Source organism: Micromesistius poutassou, assembly GCF_964030765.1.
Source record: "Micromesistius poutassou genome assembly, chromosome: 16".
NCBI lineage: Eukaryota > Metazoa > Chordata > Actinopteri > Gadiformes > Gadidae > Micromesistius > Micromesistius poutassou.
Genome location: NC_140286.1, coordinates 7302726 through 7321995, shown reverse-complemented (window position 1 = coordinate 7321995; position 19270 = coordinate 7302726). Strand labels below are relative to the sequence as shown.

Genomic DNA, 19270 nt, shown 5'->3' with positions numbered 1-19270 from the left:
CACAGCCTCCCTCCCACCTCCTCTGCCTGACCACGTCCTGTTCTCCTTCTTTGGGGACAGGGATGGGACAGATGGTCCATGTCCTGATTATGTCCAGATTATGGCCTGAAAAAGTCCCTTGTCCCATAAATGTCCCTTTATGATTACAGGGCATGTTTCAGGACAGGCATACACTACACTACACACTACATACAGACTATATACACACACATCCACACACACAAAGTGAACTTCCAAATTATAGGTTAGTCTCTCTTGGGCATTGCACACACACACACACACACACACACACACACATACACACACACTCACAGACAGACAGAGACACACACACACACACACACACACTTGGCCAATGCTAACAAGGGGCGAGTCTCTGGCTCCTGCTGTCCAGTGCTGGCTACATCTGGTGGGGCTTTCCTCTCTTTCTCTCCCTCTGTCTCTGTCTCTCTCTCTCTTTCTCTCTCGCTCTAAATAACCCAGTTGCTTACCTAGCCACTTTAAACAGATTACGTCACTTTCTTCCTTGCCAATTGTCGACTTGAATCAAAGTGTTCAGCATGACGCTGAAGAGAAATGGTGACCTTAATTATATGGGTCACCTTTGTCTTATTATGACATGCTAAGCTAGCGATCTAAAGCTAGTTGTCTCTGACATTGCGTTATCCTCCCGAGGCTTGGAGGAATGTCCACTGTGTCACTTTGTAAATGGTGTATAGAGTCCTGGTGAAATTTCGTTTTTGGTTGCGTTTGGATGTTGACTGAGTGAATAACATGGCATATTTTATCCCGTTCCATAGGATAAAGAGTCTGCTTTGATGTCATGCTGATTTATATATACAAATATATATTTGTCCCTTAGTCACGACAGAAGAATACCTCATTGAGACAGAGCGAGAACATCCTGTTTTTAACTAGATGGTGTATCTACCACCCCGCAGTCAATCCTGGCACTCAAACGCGTCTGACGTCCATAACCCCAAATAGTTCCCAATCAGTCCTAACGGACAGAGATCATCCCTGAATAACGAAAAGTACATGAGTCATCAATTGTGAGGGGGTTCCTGTAAGTGCAACGACTAAGAGTTCAACTGGCGGGCGTCACTATCTCGTTAAGTACCCCTGTTCCCTCCCATACCCGGCCCTCCTATGTTGTCTGGCCACATTTTGGAGCAAGACATTCACAGAGACAGATAAAAGGCAAAAGGCGCAGACAGACAGCTTCAATGATATACTTGGTTCTGTTTCACTCTTGACACACACACACACACACACACACACACACACACTCATACACACGCACACACACAGTGGCATAATTGTCTGTTAGGGGCTTGGCAAAGGGCCCACACTGCACAGCTGCTCTTGAGCAACGCACACACACAAACGTGCACACAGAAACACGCGAACGCACACACACACACACACACACACACACACACACACACACACACACACACACACACACACACACACACATGCTCTAGGCTGGCTGTAGTCAGGTCGGCTTAGCATTGGCATATTCTCTCTTTCCTTCTTTCTTAGTGTTTTTTTTTATTTCTTGTCTTTCTTTGAAAGCTAATGTGTCTAGCAGATGCTATCATAAGCTGTGCTCAGTACACTACAGTTATCCTTTAGCTCAAATGAATACAAAGCCATCATGGACGCCTTACATACAAATGGAAAACATAATGCTAGTATATTGATAAATCTTTATAGGAGAGAAATAATCATATGTCGTTAAAAGGATCTTTGGCCAAATTACTGCAAAGTGACTACACTAAAATAGGAATGTAATCCTTCTAACTTGTTTATTATCACATTAAAGTTAAATTCCCTCAATGCTCATCATGCTGTCATAGGGCCCATGTCCACGCAGCGTCTTTTTCTCAGCATCTTCTTCAATAGTTTCCAACGAGGAGAGAGCGAATGTGACTGCATGTGGACGTCTGGACAGGAAGCCCAGTGTCTTACCTAGAGTGTCTCCGGGCACTTAAAGATGTGTGAACTGCTCCCAAAAGCACTGCTACTGTTGCTTTTCCCACAGTTACCCAATCAGAGATAATGTCAACTGTCAAACAAAGAAAAAAAAATGGGGAAAAGAAGTTGGTTGTTACATATAACTGACTCCAGAGCGTCAGTCACCTTCACAACTCAAAACGTTAACGTGTGTGTCTTCACACGCTGCTTATTCCTCACGGGTGTCTGACAAGAAGGTATCACTACGATGCAGAGCTAGGAGCTGAGGGGCTAACGTGTTGTCACAGAAACAGTAAGCAAAGCAGTGAGATGCAGCTGTTGCTCGCGGTGCTTCCCAGCGGCAGGCCAGAGCCTCGGTGTCAGAACGACACGCTGTGTGGACACGGGTCCACCCGAGGTATTGTTTCTCGAGCATGGCCTGGATGCCGGGGGGTACCGTACAGCGGGCCGTGGATATCATACATAGCCATTCCCCCCTGAATCATGCAGCGTAACCGTGCTGTTCAGACGGCGGTTCAGACCCTGAGACTGACCGAGGAACAGGGATGTGGCAGCAGCATCCGTGAGAAAGCCTGATTGTGTGTGTGTCGTTAAGTGTGTCGTATTGTGCACACATTCGGATTTAGCTTGAGGCTACACCTGCCGTACAAGACCCAAGAGGTCACTAGTCTTAAGGCTCTTAGCCTTAAGAACGAGGAGCTACAGGTTTAATAAACTATAATATATAAGGACTTTACTATAATGTGTGTTTTTGTGTGTGTGTGTGTGTGTGTGTAGTGCACGTCGTGTACTACATAATATTGGAGCTAATCTTGCGATGTTGCATGGTAAATGATTGGGTGTTCCCTGAGTAACAGTGGATACCTGCAATGGCTGGTCAGCCATATTTTATCATCTCACTGGCTTGGGGGTATGCAAAGAGTGTGTGTTGTTGAGAGAGAATTCTCTCCCGTGGGAAAGAAAACGCCCAGTTTGTCTCTCCCCTCGCTCAACCTTAAGAGTTCCTCTCGCGCTTCCACCCCCGCTGCCTTTGAGTGTGTGTGTGTGTCTCTCTCTCTCTCTCTGTCTCTCTCTCTCTCTCTCTCTCTCTCTCTCTCTCTCTCTCTCTCTCTCTCTCTCTCTCTCTCTCTCTCTCTCTGTCCCTCTCTCTTTACTTCTTTCTTTCTCCCTTGCTCTCTCTCTCTCTCTCTCTCTCTCTCTCTCTCTCTCTCTCTCTCCCTCCCCGCCCCCCTTCTCTCCCTCCTCTCCCTCTCTCTTTGTGTAAGAGACAAAGACCCACGGCATTGGGGGTCTTGGTTTTGACCCCTCCAAATTTTTGGGGGGCTCCAGAACTGAATGACTCACAGAGCTATGGAGAAGAAAATATGTGTGTGTGTGTGTGTGTGTGTGTGTGTGTGTGTGTGTGTGTGTGTGTGTGTGTGTGTGTGTGTGTGTGTGTGCGTGCGTGTGTGTGTTGCTCTGTACTACTACTCAATGCACTCAAGCATAACTGTCATGAAAGTGCTATAACGTTGTATTTACTTACTTATTTACTTGGTTTTTATCTGTGTTAGTATGTGTTTTATCATCTGTCTGTTAGTTTGAGTCTGTTTGTGTGTGGGTGTTTTTCTTTATCTGTCTGTGTCAGTGTGTGTGTTTATCTGTGTGTGTGTGTGTGTGTGTGTGTGTGTGTGTGTGCGGGTGTGCGTGTTTATCGGTGTGTGTGTGTGTGTGTGTGTGTGTGTGTGTGTGCTATATTCCCCGGGTGGGGTGTTTTGCTTGGCTGTTGAAGGGTCAGCGGGTGCTGTCTGAACTCATCTGGCCGAGGGACCCGCGAAGGCCCTTGGAGACTGTAACTGTGATAAAGAGCTGTATAAATACACTTGCACCTGAATTGACTCGCTGCTGATGTGGTTCGGTCTCAGGGAGCAGAGAGCTCGGCAAATAGAGGAAGAGAGAAAGAGACAACGCTTAGGACTGCTAGATAACTTGACTTCTTCTTCTATGGTCTATTCAGTCATCATTCATATGCTTTATAACTTGATTTTATTGTTGCTTTTCCTTTGTGTGTTTGAAAAGTGTACGAGTACGTCTATGTCTGTGTGCGTGTGTAAATGTGGTATATCATATCTAGGGCTTTGAGGTATTACTCTTATTGTGGCAAAAACGTTACTCATTTTTCCAGCGTGTGTCTGCTGTCTGTGCGAGTCTGATTTCTTTCTTTCTGGTTCTGTGTGGGTGTTTATGCTAATTTAAGTGAGAAGCGACAGCTTCCAATGTTTCCCCAGAAAACCTTCCAAATGTTTTGGGAAGACTGTCATTTGTCTGGTTTCCTTTGCTTCTGCTCAGTGCTGCCCCCTGTCTGCTAGTGGAGCTACTGCTCCCAGCACACAGCCGTAGACCGAGAGAGAAGAGGGTGACGTGGGAAAACTGTTTCATATTCATGTTTAGAATATCTATTAGCCCCATTCTGTACTTTGACCAGCCATGGACCAGAGCAAAAGCCTGTTATTTTATGCACCACATATACATGTAGTGAAACACGTTAACAATGTATTTGTGTCTTCCATTGAGCAATGACAATGAAGGAAGGACACGCGTCCTCTCTGGCTGCCTCTCTCCGTCTCTCTCTGTCTCTTCACACCTACAGTCTCTCTCCATCCTCCCCTCCACCGCTTGACTGTCTCTGGGACACGCCCAGCTCTCCCTATTGATCCAGCCATCCAGACGACCATCACTCACTCACCCCCCTCACCCACTCACCCCTCCTCACCCTGCAGCCCCCAGCCCTGCCTGCCTCACCGTCCCTATGGCAAATGAATGTTGAAAAGCTCCACATCACTGCTGCATCCCCCCCACATACACACACACACACACACACACACACACACACACACACACACACACACACAACCAGACACGCATACACTGGACGGTTGGTGTGTTGGATCCTGTACTTTTATGTCAAACGTGTGTGTGTGTGTGTGTGTGTGTGTGTGTGTGTGTGTGTGTGTGTGTTTGGGAGTGTGTGTGTGTGTGTATCTGTTTGTTTGTATGTGTGGGTACTTTCACACAGATAAACAAAACAAACCCTCGCTCTGTGGTTTCATATCTGTTTGTGTGAGGGTGTGTGTATGTGTGTGTGTGTGCGTGTGTTTGTGTGTGTGTGTTAATTAATTGTGTATGTATAAGCACACCTGCCAGCTGTAAAACAAACAGCCAGCATTGAGGTCTTTAATGCTTGTGTGTAGACAGCTTGTTCCCCTTCCTCACACACACAAAAACACACACACACGCACACAAACACGTACACACACACACATGCGCTGAAATATGAAAATCTAAAAATAATAAAAACATGCATACATAGCAATAATAATGTATCTCATCTCATCTCATCATATACATAATTTCTAGAAATCATACATTTTAGATTTGGCTTGCCCTAGCAAAGCCCAACTATTAAAACCATTAAAAGTTGTATGCAATCAACAGACGCCCCTCAGGTAAACCCTGTGAGGGGGAGAACAGTGTTGCTCTTCTTGATGATGAAGTGGTGGTGTTTGTTGTTATTGTTCCCCTGCGGGGCAGGGGGGGGCGAGAGCGCTGGCACGGCCCTTGTACTGTTTAAGAAGCCCAAGAAACAGCCGTGGGGGGGCCCTCGGGTCGGACGGAGCGATCGATTCCAGAGGTATCCGGGTTCACGCTTCAGAGTGTAAAGCTAAAGACTTCGAAAACCCCTCCAGTTGGACGTCATCAAAGATTAACCGACCTGAAAGCTCGGACGTGTTTTGAATTGGGGGAAACGCATTTGTTAGTGTGTGTGTGTGTGTGTGTGTGTTTTTTCTTTCGTTCTTTCGTTATTGATGCGCAACAGTCGCGTCTGTTTCTCAGGTGGTTTGAAACCCGTTGCACAGCGCTCTGGAAATGTAGGAAGTTAGTTTGCGTGTTCTCTGTTAAGGATGACTCAATCTCCATCTTTGGTTGTTTATTTCAGTGCTATTTTAAGGCCTTGCCTTCTATAAATGTACACCTTAGGCCTTTTGTCCTAATTTGTGTTATTCAACGTGGAAAAGCCGGCATGGTCACTAATACTCAAACAGTGCTGTGCTTGTGCGTCAATTTTGCCTAAATTGGACGGGTCAAATCGTCCTGAAACGGTTTGATCTGATGATGGATACAGGTATCACATTATTGAGTTGGCCATGGAAAGTCTTTGTTCAAGTTCCCTGCAGAGGAGAGCAGAGGGGGGGGGTCCAATTGAAACAATGACACACTGCATTAGATAGATAAAACACAGCCTTATCAGTCACGGGTGTAATGTAGGCTAAACCCTGAGGCAGAGGATACCATCAATGAGCTTACACTTAATAGACACCAGGATGGAGATAACAGGTTATGCCAGCACCAGCCATAAAGGAAGCAGTCATTTTTTGGGGCAAAGATCCGGGCCCGTAGTTATCATGCCTCTCAGAGTAGACATCTGTACATAAAGTCAGGGTGACCTCATTTTGGTCCTTACTCCTAGGAGTAAAAGTAAGTCGTCAATATTCATACAGCATAAGATTGCTTGTAACTCATGCACTGAGGCAACCACACATGCCATAACAAATGGTCCAAGGTCCAAGACAAAATGCAGTGAAAACTTGGTGCTTAGAGCATGCCACTATAGACCGATCAGACGACAAGAGCAATTACCAAACACAAATGATTTGTTCTTTTCATCATGTTTTCATTTTTTTTCCTCATCTCAGCTGTTGGTAACAATTGTTATCAGAGGCTGGCTAGCAAATGCTAGCAACTGCTAGCAACTGTTATGTTGTGAAGCCCAACTAAAACAATGCTGACCTGCCATGGTGCACCTCTCTCTCTCTCTCTCTCTCTCTCTCTCTCTCTCTCTCTCTCTCTCTCTCTCTCTCTCTCTCTGTCTCTCGCTCCACACAGTGACAAACTTCAACAATGGCTTGGAGGCCAGCTCAGACTCGGACGACGAGGACAAGCTACACATCGTGGAGGAGGACAGCCTGCAAGAGCCCGACGCCACCGCTAACGCTACCGCCACCGTTGCAAATGGCGACAAGGCCACACCCGCCAACGCCAGCCATGATGCCAGCACAGTATTAGCCCACAACGGCTCCTGGAATGGAGGTAGGCCCCCAGAGATAGCTATCAGATTATTATACACGCAAGTCTGTTTGAATGTTCAAGGTTCTTTAACGTGAGTGTGGGTGTCCCAATACTGTCTCTGTCGGCCTGTCATAGGGTCTGTCATAGGGCTGAGCGACATGGAAAAATGGATTATCATGATATTTATGGCGAATTTTACAAGATTTCGATAAATACCATAACAGGCTTATGAATCTGAAATACCATATTGCATATTAGTCTTACTGAGAGTCATTACATTGAAATATATGGAAAAGTTCAGTATGATATTGGACTAAAACTATTTTTTCTATCTGTGACGTATCAAATTGTTTTTACATATCTTCTCATCATTATTCATTTATGCTATAAAACAGGCTATCACGATGAGTCTCTTTCTCAATTTCCTGCAATACCATTGCGAGACGATAAACACAATTATTGAACGATTGCCCAGCCCTGTCACTTTTTTTTTCAATCTTTCCATTTAAAGAATGGACCTTTTTTCATTTATTTAACTATTTTTAACACACTGTGCCAGTCTACCTCGCGTCACCCCGCAAAAATGGCACAGTCAGCAGGAATGTTGCTGGAAAAGCCCGCTAAGGTGACGTCACCAACCTTTTAACAGGACCACAGCTAAGTTTAGGGAATCTACCACACCTACCCACGATGCAACAGTGAGGGAACATATAAGCAGGCGAGGAGGGTTTTAGTGAAGGGAAAAGATGCTGAAGTGATACCAGGGAGACGCTGCTTAGTTCCACAGGTCAAGACGGCAAACAGTTTGTTTTAAGTGGAAGAGCCTGTGAGTTTGCAGGTCAAAGTTCACCGAAAGTTAAACTTTGAGGTAAAGCCATTATTGCGATGGCTTTTTTTTCGCCGCAATGATAACACTTGCTGCAATGTGTGCACACGTGTAAGAATGAAAACAATAATTAGTGTGCGCTCAAACATGTGCACCACAATAATAAGTGTGAGCTCAAACATGTGCACCAAAAAAAAACATGCATACACATCTACTTCATTCATCTGCAACAAAGGACACATATTCAAAATAAATAAAAACCTTTTTAGCCCAGAGCTGAAAGCAGCCCTCCCTGCCTACTGCACATGCAACGTGGCTGAGGCTGAGTAATAGACACAGTAGGCATCACTCCAGCAGCGGACACCCTAGAAGTATTATGTGCCACTGTCAGGTTTGTTTTACTTACGCTGGATAACGCCTTACATGGCATGAGCAGCAGGCCTTATTTCTCTCCTCTCCATTCTGCACTCTATTTGTCTTCTCTCTCTCGCTCTCGTTCTCGCTCTCTCTCTCTCTCTCTCTCTCTCTCTCTCTCGCTCTTCTGTATTTTTATTCCTTGCACACATTTCTTACCCACCCGCCCCCACCCCTCCCTCTTTCTTTCCTACTTTGTTGCTCTCACCTTTGCTTTCCCACCTCTCTCTCTCTCTCTCTCTCTCTCTCTCGTTCGGTCTTGGAATTCGACCTGGCGACAGAACCCAGAGAGAGAGAGAGCGAGTCTAATAATATGGATGCAAGCTAAGCAGCCATTTGTGTTCATTTTACGACGGCACCATCTCTGCCTCATTTTTCGCTTCACGTCTTTGTAGTTTTATCTAAAACTGATGATTTAGCATCACAGAGAATCCTATTAGTACCAGCAATATTATCTTCTTTACCTCTCCTTTTCTGCTCAGGTGGTAGGCCTCTCTCTGTCTCTAGAATGTTCTCTCTCTCTCTCTCTCTCTCTCTCTCTCTCTCTCTCTCTCTCTCTCGCTCTCTCTTTCTCTCTCTGTCTACCTCTCTACTGCTCTCTCCCTTCTTGAACGACCTGGCAAGTCATTCACTTCCTCTCAGATTGAACGACCGATACCTGAAACCCACAGGGTTTAAAAGCCACACTTGCTTTATCTTCTTTCAGTTTCTTCAAGGTGAGATGCTCCTTACGATAGGCTACATGAGCTCTCGTCACAGCTCCCCCTCTGCAGCAGAACATGCTTATGGTTCAGGCGCATGGCTGGGTCTTCACCAGGAGTACAATATCACTTGGTATCGCGTAACATGCTCATCTAGTCGTGGTAGTAATGTTATATATATATTATAGGAACACATTCTTATAGCACCACAGTATTATAGGGAGGAACACAGTGTTATATTACCACAGTTCAGCAGTACCACCGTTTTATAGTACCACAGTATTATAGTACCACAGTATCATAGGAACACAGTATCATAGTACCACAGTATCATAGTACCACAGTATCATAGTACCACAGCATTGTAGGAACACAGTATTATAGAACCCAGTTCAGCAGTACCACGGCTTGTCAGTCGTAAATTCACTCCAAGGAGCAGTTCCTGGCAAGTGGTGGAAGCGCAGTGCTCACTGTGTGTTTATGTGTGTGTGTGTGTGTGTGTGTGTGTGTGTGTGTATGTATGTGTGTGTGTCTTTGTGTGTGTGACTGGATGACATCATGGGAATCAGAGATCTCTGTGTTAAACATGAAGCTGTGTGTATGGCCTGGGACCCCTCTTTTCTTTGATCCGCACACACACACACACACACACACACACACACACACACAAGCGCACACGCACGCGTGCACAAGCCCTCCACTAAAGTTTGCACCTGTCTCTGGAGGCTGTGCAGGAAGGGGCGTGGCTTCCGCTTGGCAGGGCTCTCGCTCTCATTTCCAAAGCGATTCATTGCCATGGCGACGCTGGACAGAGTTCCGCCTTGGCCGTACCACCACCACCACCCTCCCCCCCCCTCTCCCCCACCTCACTTTCTAAAGCCTCACAGCCCTGTTGCTGGATGAGCAGGCCCTGCACCACCCCTCACCATAGTGCACACCAAGCCATGTTAAGATCAGGCCATCAGCTGGTATGGAACTACCATACACACATACAACTCATGTTTGAATTATTGTTCAGTATACAAAATTAAGGTTGCGCCGAAGAAGTTTTGCAATGTAATGCGTATCAAATCAAATGAGGTTATTGTGCGTGCGTTTGCGCGTGTCTCTGTGTTTGTTTCTGTGTGTATATGTAAGGGTGTGTTTGTGTGTGTGTGTGTGTGTGTGTGTGTGTGTGTGTGTGTGTGTGCATGTTACTGTGTGTGCGGGTGTGAGTGACACCAGAAACTGCTTTGTGGAGGCCATTATGCTAATTGGAAGATGTGTGGAACAGCAGAGGCACACTCGTGTGTGTGCATATTTGTTTGTATGTGTGATAGTGTGTGTCTGTGGGTGCGTGAGTGTGTCTGTGTGTGTGTTTGTATGTGTGATTGTGTGATCATGTGAATGAATTTGTGTGTGAGCATGTTTGTGTGTATGTGTATTTGTGTGAGTGGGTGTTTGTGTGTGGGTGTGTGTGTTTGTGTGATAGTGCCTACTCGTCTTACCGCCTTGTTACATCTCCAGGTCACATTCCTGTAAAGAGTCGTATCCCAACCTAGCAGAACATAGTGATGGGAGCTCATTAGGCTTATTAAACTCTCGCTCTCTCTCTCTCTCGCTCTCACTCACTCGCTAGCTCTCTCTCTCACTTACTTGCTCTCTCTCGCTCACTCTCTCTCTCTTCCTCTCTCTCTGTCTCTCCCTTGCTCTCTCGCTTAGCCAGATGGCCCCAGTCAGTACACTTATGGACACAGGTTAAGCTCTGTTTTTTATACATTACTCTACTTGTTACTTTGGCATCTCTAATGAAGAACCTTTACGATTATCTCTACACATCTCGCTACACAGAATGTCATATTCTGTCACGTTTGTTCCACTCAATTGACAATGGACAATTTTGTGTGTGAGACACGCCTAGATTGCTGAGTTTAGAACCCGGATGTCGGGTCGTTTCACATGTCAAAGCCGCGCTCTACATTTAGAGTCGAGTGAAAAACGAAGGACCGGGTTGTAGGAAATACAGGACATGAAATTGTATCATCATCGGTATTTCGGTCTTCCCCTGTCCAAACTTTGATCTGTGGTCCATACCGGAGCTGTTTCCTGTTTCAGGAACGGCGATTCAGGGGGATGTGATACAGCCGGTCAGAGGAGCAACATCTTCTATGATAGAGGAAGGTTGTCGTTGTACATTGGCAAGAATCTGCAATATCGCTCCACACTGCAACAAAATGTCTGAATGGGATGCAATTTAATGAGGTCTTATATATGATTTGGAATATTGTATGATATATAATTCATATTTTATATTATGTTGTCTATGTATAGTCATATGAGTTGTCGTTAGATGTTAAAAAAAAGAGACTAGTATCCAGACAATGTGTGCATATAAAATAATAATTCATGCGTCATTGCTGAATTACCAAAGAGTTTTACAATATTTGTTTGTCCGACAGCAAACTTTACATCTTTTTTAAGCATCGATGAAATAAACATCACCGTTGTAGCCTTGACAGCAGGACTTTAGTGGCAAACGGTGACTTGGGATGCCCAAGTGCATCAATATTTGATTACACACTTGCGGTGTACATAAAGCTTCGATTTCACGGCACAGAGTTATTCCTGAGAACTCACAAAATCGACAGATGAATCTGTGATCGCTTTCTCTGTGATTTCAAATAATGACACCAAGACATTTGTTTTCAGTACAAGGTCTGCAGAGGTTTAACCATGTAACACGACCATGTACGCGATGGCCCGGTTATCTACTTCTGCATATACTCGTAAAGTACATTCACACGGGTTGAAAGGTTTTAAACTGTGTTGAATGTGCAGCAGGAAAGAGTGTGAACAATAAAAGAGTGCGTGGTGTTGGGGAAGATGTTTGTCTGCCGCTGCAATAACAATCCAACCAGGAGAGGCTGGTTTACGTTTGAACAAAGTTGAACGATACACAATGTTAGTTTTGGGCGATTGGGACCCCATCGTCATTTCTTCTTCATGGGGTGAAGAAGCCAGGATACCAGCCCCTGATGGAGTCTAGCTGCTGGTGGTTGTGAGGTGGCTAGGTGGAATACCTAGTGCATTCTGGTCCACACATCTCCTGCTTTGGGAGACGGAGGAGGGGTCCAGGACTAGGTGGAGAAGGGTGGGGCTGGAGGAGGTGGGGCTGGAGGAGGGCCGCAGTGGAATCAATTGGATTCATTGGATGAATAGGGTATAGGTGTGTGGTTAGTTAGTGCCATTTCACTCATCAATAAAGCGAGGGGAACCTGATTGGCCGGGTTCAAATTGGAGGGGTCTGCACTGACAGAGTGGGATCGTGAGTTTTGACATGACAGATAGTGACTGAAGAGTGGGGATGATGTAGTCTTCCTTGTTGAACTTTTACTGTAGCTACATTTGAAATGACACAGCACATATGTGGTCATGTACCCAGGGCAATGGCACTCATTATTTCAACTTGGTTTCGGTTCAGAATTCTCAGTGAGTCACCTTGCGATGATGGTGAGAACGTGGCGGCGTTCTCAGGAAGGCCATGCTCCCTCTAGTGGACATGACAAGTAGCTTCCAGGGTTAGACGCTCGACAAAATCCTCCATTCACCAACTGAACTTGTGATAACGTCAAGTTCCAGAGATCAAATATAAAGCATGAATAGCCCTATCTCTGCTGTTAAGTAGATCAAGATCGAGGATTGAATTTAAGACATTGTGCTCCGTTAACCACGGAAGTAGATGTATTTAATTTGAATACATATTATGCCAATTATTTATAATGAAAGCCCTGGGATACATTTGTGCATCTCTATCTGATTTCACTTGTCCCCCTTACCTCCAAAGACATGCAGTTCCTGTTATAAACTATTTTCCTCAATGATAAATAATCCATATACTGCCACCAATGAACTCATGAACCAATGAACCAATGTCCCATTCTCTAAAACGTTCTAATTTTCGTAAAGAATCGTTCTTTCTTACTCAAGTCTACATCGTTGTGTGTGTGTATTGTTTCAGTGAACGGGGAGGGTGGGTCTGAAGAAGAGGAGGACATGGAGGAGGAGGAGGTGGAGGTGGAGGGGGAGGAGGAGGAGACCAAGAAGATCCTGCAGCAGGGAGACACGGCCGTCATCTACCCTGAGGCGCCTGAGGAGGAGTGCACCACTCCGGACAGAGGGGGCGCCGACGAGAACGGTACGTCCCGCCTCCGCCGCTGTCAGCTTTGATTTTATCGCATTCTGCATGAGTCGTTCGTAAATCGTCAGTCGTAAATTCATATCGTAGCAAACTGTTTACTTGCAGGTTACAATAGGTTGTTTGTTTTTATGTATACTTAATACTGTAAATGTAATGATATATATATATATATATATATACTTATATTTTAGCTTAAGGGGGAACACAACAAAAAAGGGTAGGAAAAATAAATGAAAATAAATAAATCAAAATGTCAGACTATAAAAATGTTCAGTGTGCGCTTCTTTAGGACATGGAGGCCTGCTGCAATGTTTTTATTGAATATCCAGCTCCATGATCCAATGACCCTAAATGACCCTGTCCCATTCTTTCAATCGTATCAGTGTATTTAATTTGTACACACACTTGAAGATAAAACAGTGGTGGCAGACTACTTTTCTGATATTTTTTATAGAACCGTTATTTATCCAGGGTTGTCTCATTGAGCTTGAGCACCTATTTTGCGTAAAGGCAACACACTTTCACAACAAACCGTGCAAGAAACGACAGACCAATGACCCGAGACAGAATCAAGTCAACAGGTGCATCACAGCTATGCAGCAAAACAGACTCACATCGCATCATCTCTTTCAATCAAGACTTTAAAGCTAGAGTAGACTATTTATTTCAGAAGCATTTTTGGTAACACTATAAAATGGGGGTACATTAATTAACCATACATTTACCATTCATTTGCATAAGTAAATGCAGTTATAAGCACTTGCCAACAGTTTATTAACAGTTAACAGATGAATTAATGGACTAATGGTGTGTTCATGGTTACTAATGAACACACTCTGCCCTTATTGGGCGTGACCGGAGTCCTTCACCAGGCTAGGCAGACCTATTACTAAAGCTAGCCAGCATCAGTCATGTATATTTGGCAAGCGGCCTTGAAGGGAAGCCTGAGGGAGAGGTGGCTTTTTTTTCAGTTAAATATTTTTACATTCTGTCTAACTCTGTTTCCCCAAATTGCCTACCCTGACCTTAACCATTAATATAAACATGCCTAAGCTGCCCCAGACTAAAACCCGGACTCTCTCCCCAAACCCTAGGGCTGCCGGACACCTTCTCCCAGCTACACATCTGCCCGTACTGCTCGCGCGGTTACAAGCGCAACGCCTCCTTGAAGGAGCACATCAAGTACCGCCACGAGACCAGCGACGACAACTTCAGCTGCTCCCAGTGCAGCTACACCTTTACCTACCGCTCCCAGCTGGAGAGACACATGAGCCACCACAGGGGCACGCGGGAACAGGTAGCTCACTGGGGAGCGTGACGCGCCGGTTGTTGTTAGCGTTTAGTCAGTTTTGGTTTTTAAAATTATTTTATTTGAAGCTGCTGTAGGGTTTGAGAGTTTGTAGCGACGGAGCAGAAAAGAGCAGAAGAGAGCAAGGTTTTTTACGAAGCAACTAAATGAACAGCCCCTCCCTCCCTGTTTCTCCGCGATTGAGAAGCGCTGCATTCACACACCTGAGATAGACATGCAAGATGGATTCCCAGAACCAGTGAGGGAAGAGAGTCCCCGATTGGTCAGGAATCAGCTGGGACCGGTGTAAAATCCAAATTGGCACAAGTACAGCGGCAGGAGCAGTCAACTCAAAACAGATGTTCTCACAGAGCAATATACTCATTAATGGCTGACAGATGGCTATGCTATTTGTAATAAATAACACTAAAGTAATAGCTCTTACATCTTACCTACAGCCCATTTAAAATCAGATTTGTTATATGTATTTATTATATTACAAATCATCTTATTTATTATTTTCTATATAAATTATTTGAATAGGATGAAAAGTAATGGATGAGCAGAATCAAAAAGGCTTCAGTTTCTTTGGATTATTGACTATTATTGACTAAATAATTGTTATTTTAACATATTATTATTTTTTGTGTGTTTTCCTTGTCATGCCCAGCGACACGTAACCCCGGCGACAGGAGGAAACAGGAAGTTTAAGTGTAACGAGTGTGCGAAGGCGTTTAAATACAAACACCATCTCAAGGAACACCTGCGCATACACAGTGGTGAGCTCAGGAAATGCACACACACACACACACACACACTCACACACACACACACACACACACACACACACACACACACACACACACACACACAGTACAAGCTACATTTATTCACACAAACACAGACATATCCTTCGATGGTTACATTTAAATGCAATAGTTGCACACCAGCCTTATATTGATAATAATTATGGCAAAAGTTGATAAGTTTGTTTGGTCTTGGGGCTTAATTCAATTTCTTTAATTTCTCAGACAATTTGACTTTTGAATTTGTTTTTAAAATTCCAGTCCCTACTGGTGTCAAGCTTATTCCTCACACAAAACAATATGCACAATATAATATATATACAACACAACACTAAACATAGCACACAATACACTGTACACCTACAACTCTACACATACAACACATGCATCGGGTCTTCTGTACTGGTGACGATTCACCACGAGGTCCCTGTCAGAGTCTGAAGAGCTGCTCCGTGTTCCCCCGTGTCTCCAGGAGAGAAGCCCTACGAGTGCTCCAACTGCAAGAAGCGCTTCTCCCACTCGGGCTCCTACAGCTCGCACATCAGCAGCAAGAAGTGCGTGGGCGTGCGGCCCGCCGACGGCGCCTCGCGGACCACCATCAAGCCGGCCCCGCCCGCCCCCCCGACGCCGGCCCCCGCCACCATCGCCGCCGCCGGGACCCCCGTCCGCATCCTCCTGAAGGAGAAGAGCGACAGCAAGCCGCTCCAGGAGCAGCTCCCCCTCACGCAGATCAAGTCGGAGCCCGTGGAGTACGAGTGCAAGCCCGCCACGGCCGCCGCGGCCACAGCCGCGTCCGCCACCGTCGCCGCGGCGACCACCACCGCGCCGTCGACGACGACGGCCGCCGCCGCGACTACGCTGCCCCACGGGCTGGCCATGGTGGTGCCCACGGTGGGGCTGATGTCGCCCATCAGCATCAACCTGGGCGACCTGCAGAGCGTGCTGAAGGTGGCCATGGACGGCAACGTGCTGCGGCAGGTGCTGGGCACGGCCAACGGCCTGGTGATGCACGGCAAGCAGGGCCTGGTGCTGCAGCAGCCGCACCAGCAGATCATCAGCCTGCCCGCCTTCGTGGACCAGGACGGCAACACCAAGATCATCATCAACTACAGCATCAACCCCGCGCACGCCACCACCCCCGCCGCCACCGCCGCCGCCGTGCAGACCCACCCGCTGCTCCTGAAAAGGGAGCCCCCCACCGCCACCGCCACGCCCGTCCCGCAGCCCGCCACCGCCGCCTCCACTGCGACGGCGGCGGCGGCGGTGGCTGCGCCCACGCAAGCGTCGGCGGAGGCGGAGAAAACCCCCACCGACCTCTCGCTGGTCAAGACGGAGCCGGCCAGCCCGCCGGCGTCCCCCGCCCCGGCGGACGCGGCGGACGGCGAGCCGGCGGCCGCCCACGCCAAGGGCACGGCCTGCGTGCTGTGCGAGGACGACGACGGCGCCAAGGCCCTGCTCGCCCTGCGCGGCGAGGGGCAGGAGGGCGAGGGGGCCAGCCTGGACCCCTCCTTCGCCGCCCTGCTGTCGGAGGCGGGCGTGACCCTGGAGGAGCCCCCCGCCGACCGCCTGCTCCCCCTGCTGGCGGCCTACTTCTCGTCCAACGCCCACCCCGACGGCGCCGAGCTGGGCCGCATCGCCGCGTCGGCCGGCGTCCCCGTGGACGTGGTGCGCCGCTGGTTCGACAAGATGAACTCCGGGAAGAAAAGCTCGGCCGAGAGCCAAAACGACGCCACCGCCGCCGACCCGACCGGCGCCGCCGCCAAAGCCGACGGGCCGTCCGCGCTCACGGCAACCCCCCCGGGAACGCCGTCGCGGGGGTCCACGGGGGACGCGACGACGGTGAAGAGCGAGCCCGGGGACCCCGAGCACCCGGAGGACGCCCAGGCCGAGCCGCTGGACCTCTCCTTGCCCAAGCAGGGCGGGGACGGGTCGGAGGGGTCCGGCACGCCGCCGGCCTGCGCCGCCGCCGCGCCCGCTCAGGCCAAGCAGCAGGAGCAGCCGCTCAACCTCAGCTGCCTGCGCAAGAGCCCCACCGGCACCATCTACGTCACGGCGGCGCAGGCGGGCGGCATGGTGGCGGGCGGCCAGCTGCCCACGCTGGTGGCCATCGCCGGGCACCAGGGCGCCGTCAGCTGCCTGCGCGCCATCAACACCACCACCAAGCGCACCATCCTCATCCCCCAGCTCACCTACACCTACACCACGGCCGCCGGCGGCACCGGGGCCAAGACGGTGCTGCTCAACGGACACAAGGTAGCCGTCGCCGCTTTGCTTTGGGCGAGCACAATAACAACATATTAAGAACATATTTCTTGATTTAAAAAAAAATTCTAATAAATAAAACCAAACAAACAAACAAAAACATCACAAACAAAAACATGTTGATGTCGATTGGACTGGGTTTAGAGTACAGAACATTGATCTTGGGGAAAAATGTAGTAGTGCTAATGCACAAAGTCAAATCAGGATCAAGATCAAGTAGGATCAGGTGTTCAGGTGGTTATATCCACAACTGAAGCTGTGTCCCAGATCACGATTTGTGATTCCAACTGTCCTGCTACGTAGCGACTGTAGCTACGCCGTAGTAGCACATCATGCACGGCGCCGCTCCCACAGGGCCATCCATATAATCCAATCCCCTGGGGGACCGCCTGCTACTGATATACTTAAGAATATACTTAATATAGAAGGGTATTGAAACAACCTCTAATGCTCCACTTTGCAGCACGCTCTCCAAGCAGAGCGTGTGTGTTCCTGTAGCAGGTACAGAATCGTCAGGGCGAGCTGAGCAATGCTCTCGTGCTGTGACTCTAGGGCTGGACTGGTGCAGCCCGAATGAGATCAGGGACTAGAGAATCAGTGGGTACATAAAACCTAACAGCCGGGGTGATTGTGTGGTGGACACAGCACAATGACACACGCACGCACACCCACACACACACACACACACACACACAAACACATACACACACACACACACACACACACACACACACACACACACACACACACACACACACACACACACACAAACACATACACACACATACACACAAATACACACACACACACACACACAAACACACACACATATATCAAAGGTTTTGAACGCGGTGTACGGCCCGACACAGATGCAGACACAGGCATCCAGGAGCCATATGGGGTACATTGGAGAATATGCTCTGCCACAGACTCCACAGGGCTTAATGGGTTGGAAGGGGTCCAGGGCTGCTCCGGAGTGATGGATGTGCCAGGTGATACTGTTAACTGATACCGTCTGCCTGGCGGGCCGCCGTAGACATTACGGCTGCAGATCCCCGGAGCGGGGGAAGGGGTGGAGAGAGGAGACAACAGTTAATACCACAGACCTACTCCCATGTTGACCTACACAGCCGTTAGATCCTCTCCTCTCCTCTCCCCTCCCCTCCACTCTCCTCTCCTCTCCTCTTCTCTCCTCTCCTCTCCTCTCCTCTCCTCTCCCCTCCCTCCTCTCCCCTACCATCCCCTCCACTTCCGTCCCCTCCCTCCCTTCTTTCCTCTCCCCTCCCTTCCTCTCCCCTCCCCTCCCCTCCCCTCCCCTCCCCTCCTCTCCCCTCCCCTCCCCTCCCCTCCCCTCCCCTCCCTCCCTTCCCTGGGTGTGTGCTTTAAAACAAAGCACTGTTTAACATACTGTGTATACAGTGTACACAGTCTAATTATAATCATCTACATATTGTGCTATATCCCGTCTAGATAGCGCAGGTGGCATTTGGAACAGCTTCATAAATGTATAGAACTAATGAATTCCTGGCACAGAAGAAAGGCATCCCTAGCCAACATGCCCACTCATCTATCTAATCATTCAATGAGGCATTCATAGATAGATTGATGTATGGATTTACTGATTTATTAATTACTTAATTTAATCTATTGATTGATTCATTCCTTGATTAATTAATGAGTAAATGCATTATTTAATCTGTTGATTGATTG

General features: G+C 47.7%; 1 protein-coding gene across 3 annotated transcripts in view; it reads left to right on the top strand.

The window, feature by feature from the left end:
- LOC311360537 (zinc finger E-box-binding homeobox 1-like) overlaps positions 1-19270 on the top strand; it is a 44260-nt gene that overhangs the window by 20987 nt on the left and 4003 nt on the right. For all 3 annotated transcript variants that reach the window (XM_084480623.1, XM_084480622.1, XM_084480624.1), the window contains exons 2-6: positions 6904-7107; positions 13025-13201; positions 14299-14501; positions 15163-15271; positions 15771-17551. In XM_084480623.1, the coding sequence (XP_084336749.1) occupies positions 6904-7107; positions 13025-13201; positions 14299-14501; positions 15163-15271; positions 15771-17551 (2474 nt within the window). The remainder of the gene's footprint in view (positions 1-6903; positions 7108-13024; positions 13202-14298; positions 14502-15162; positions 15272-15770; positions 17552-19270) is intronic.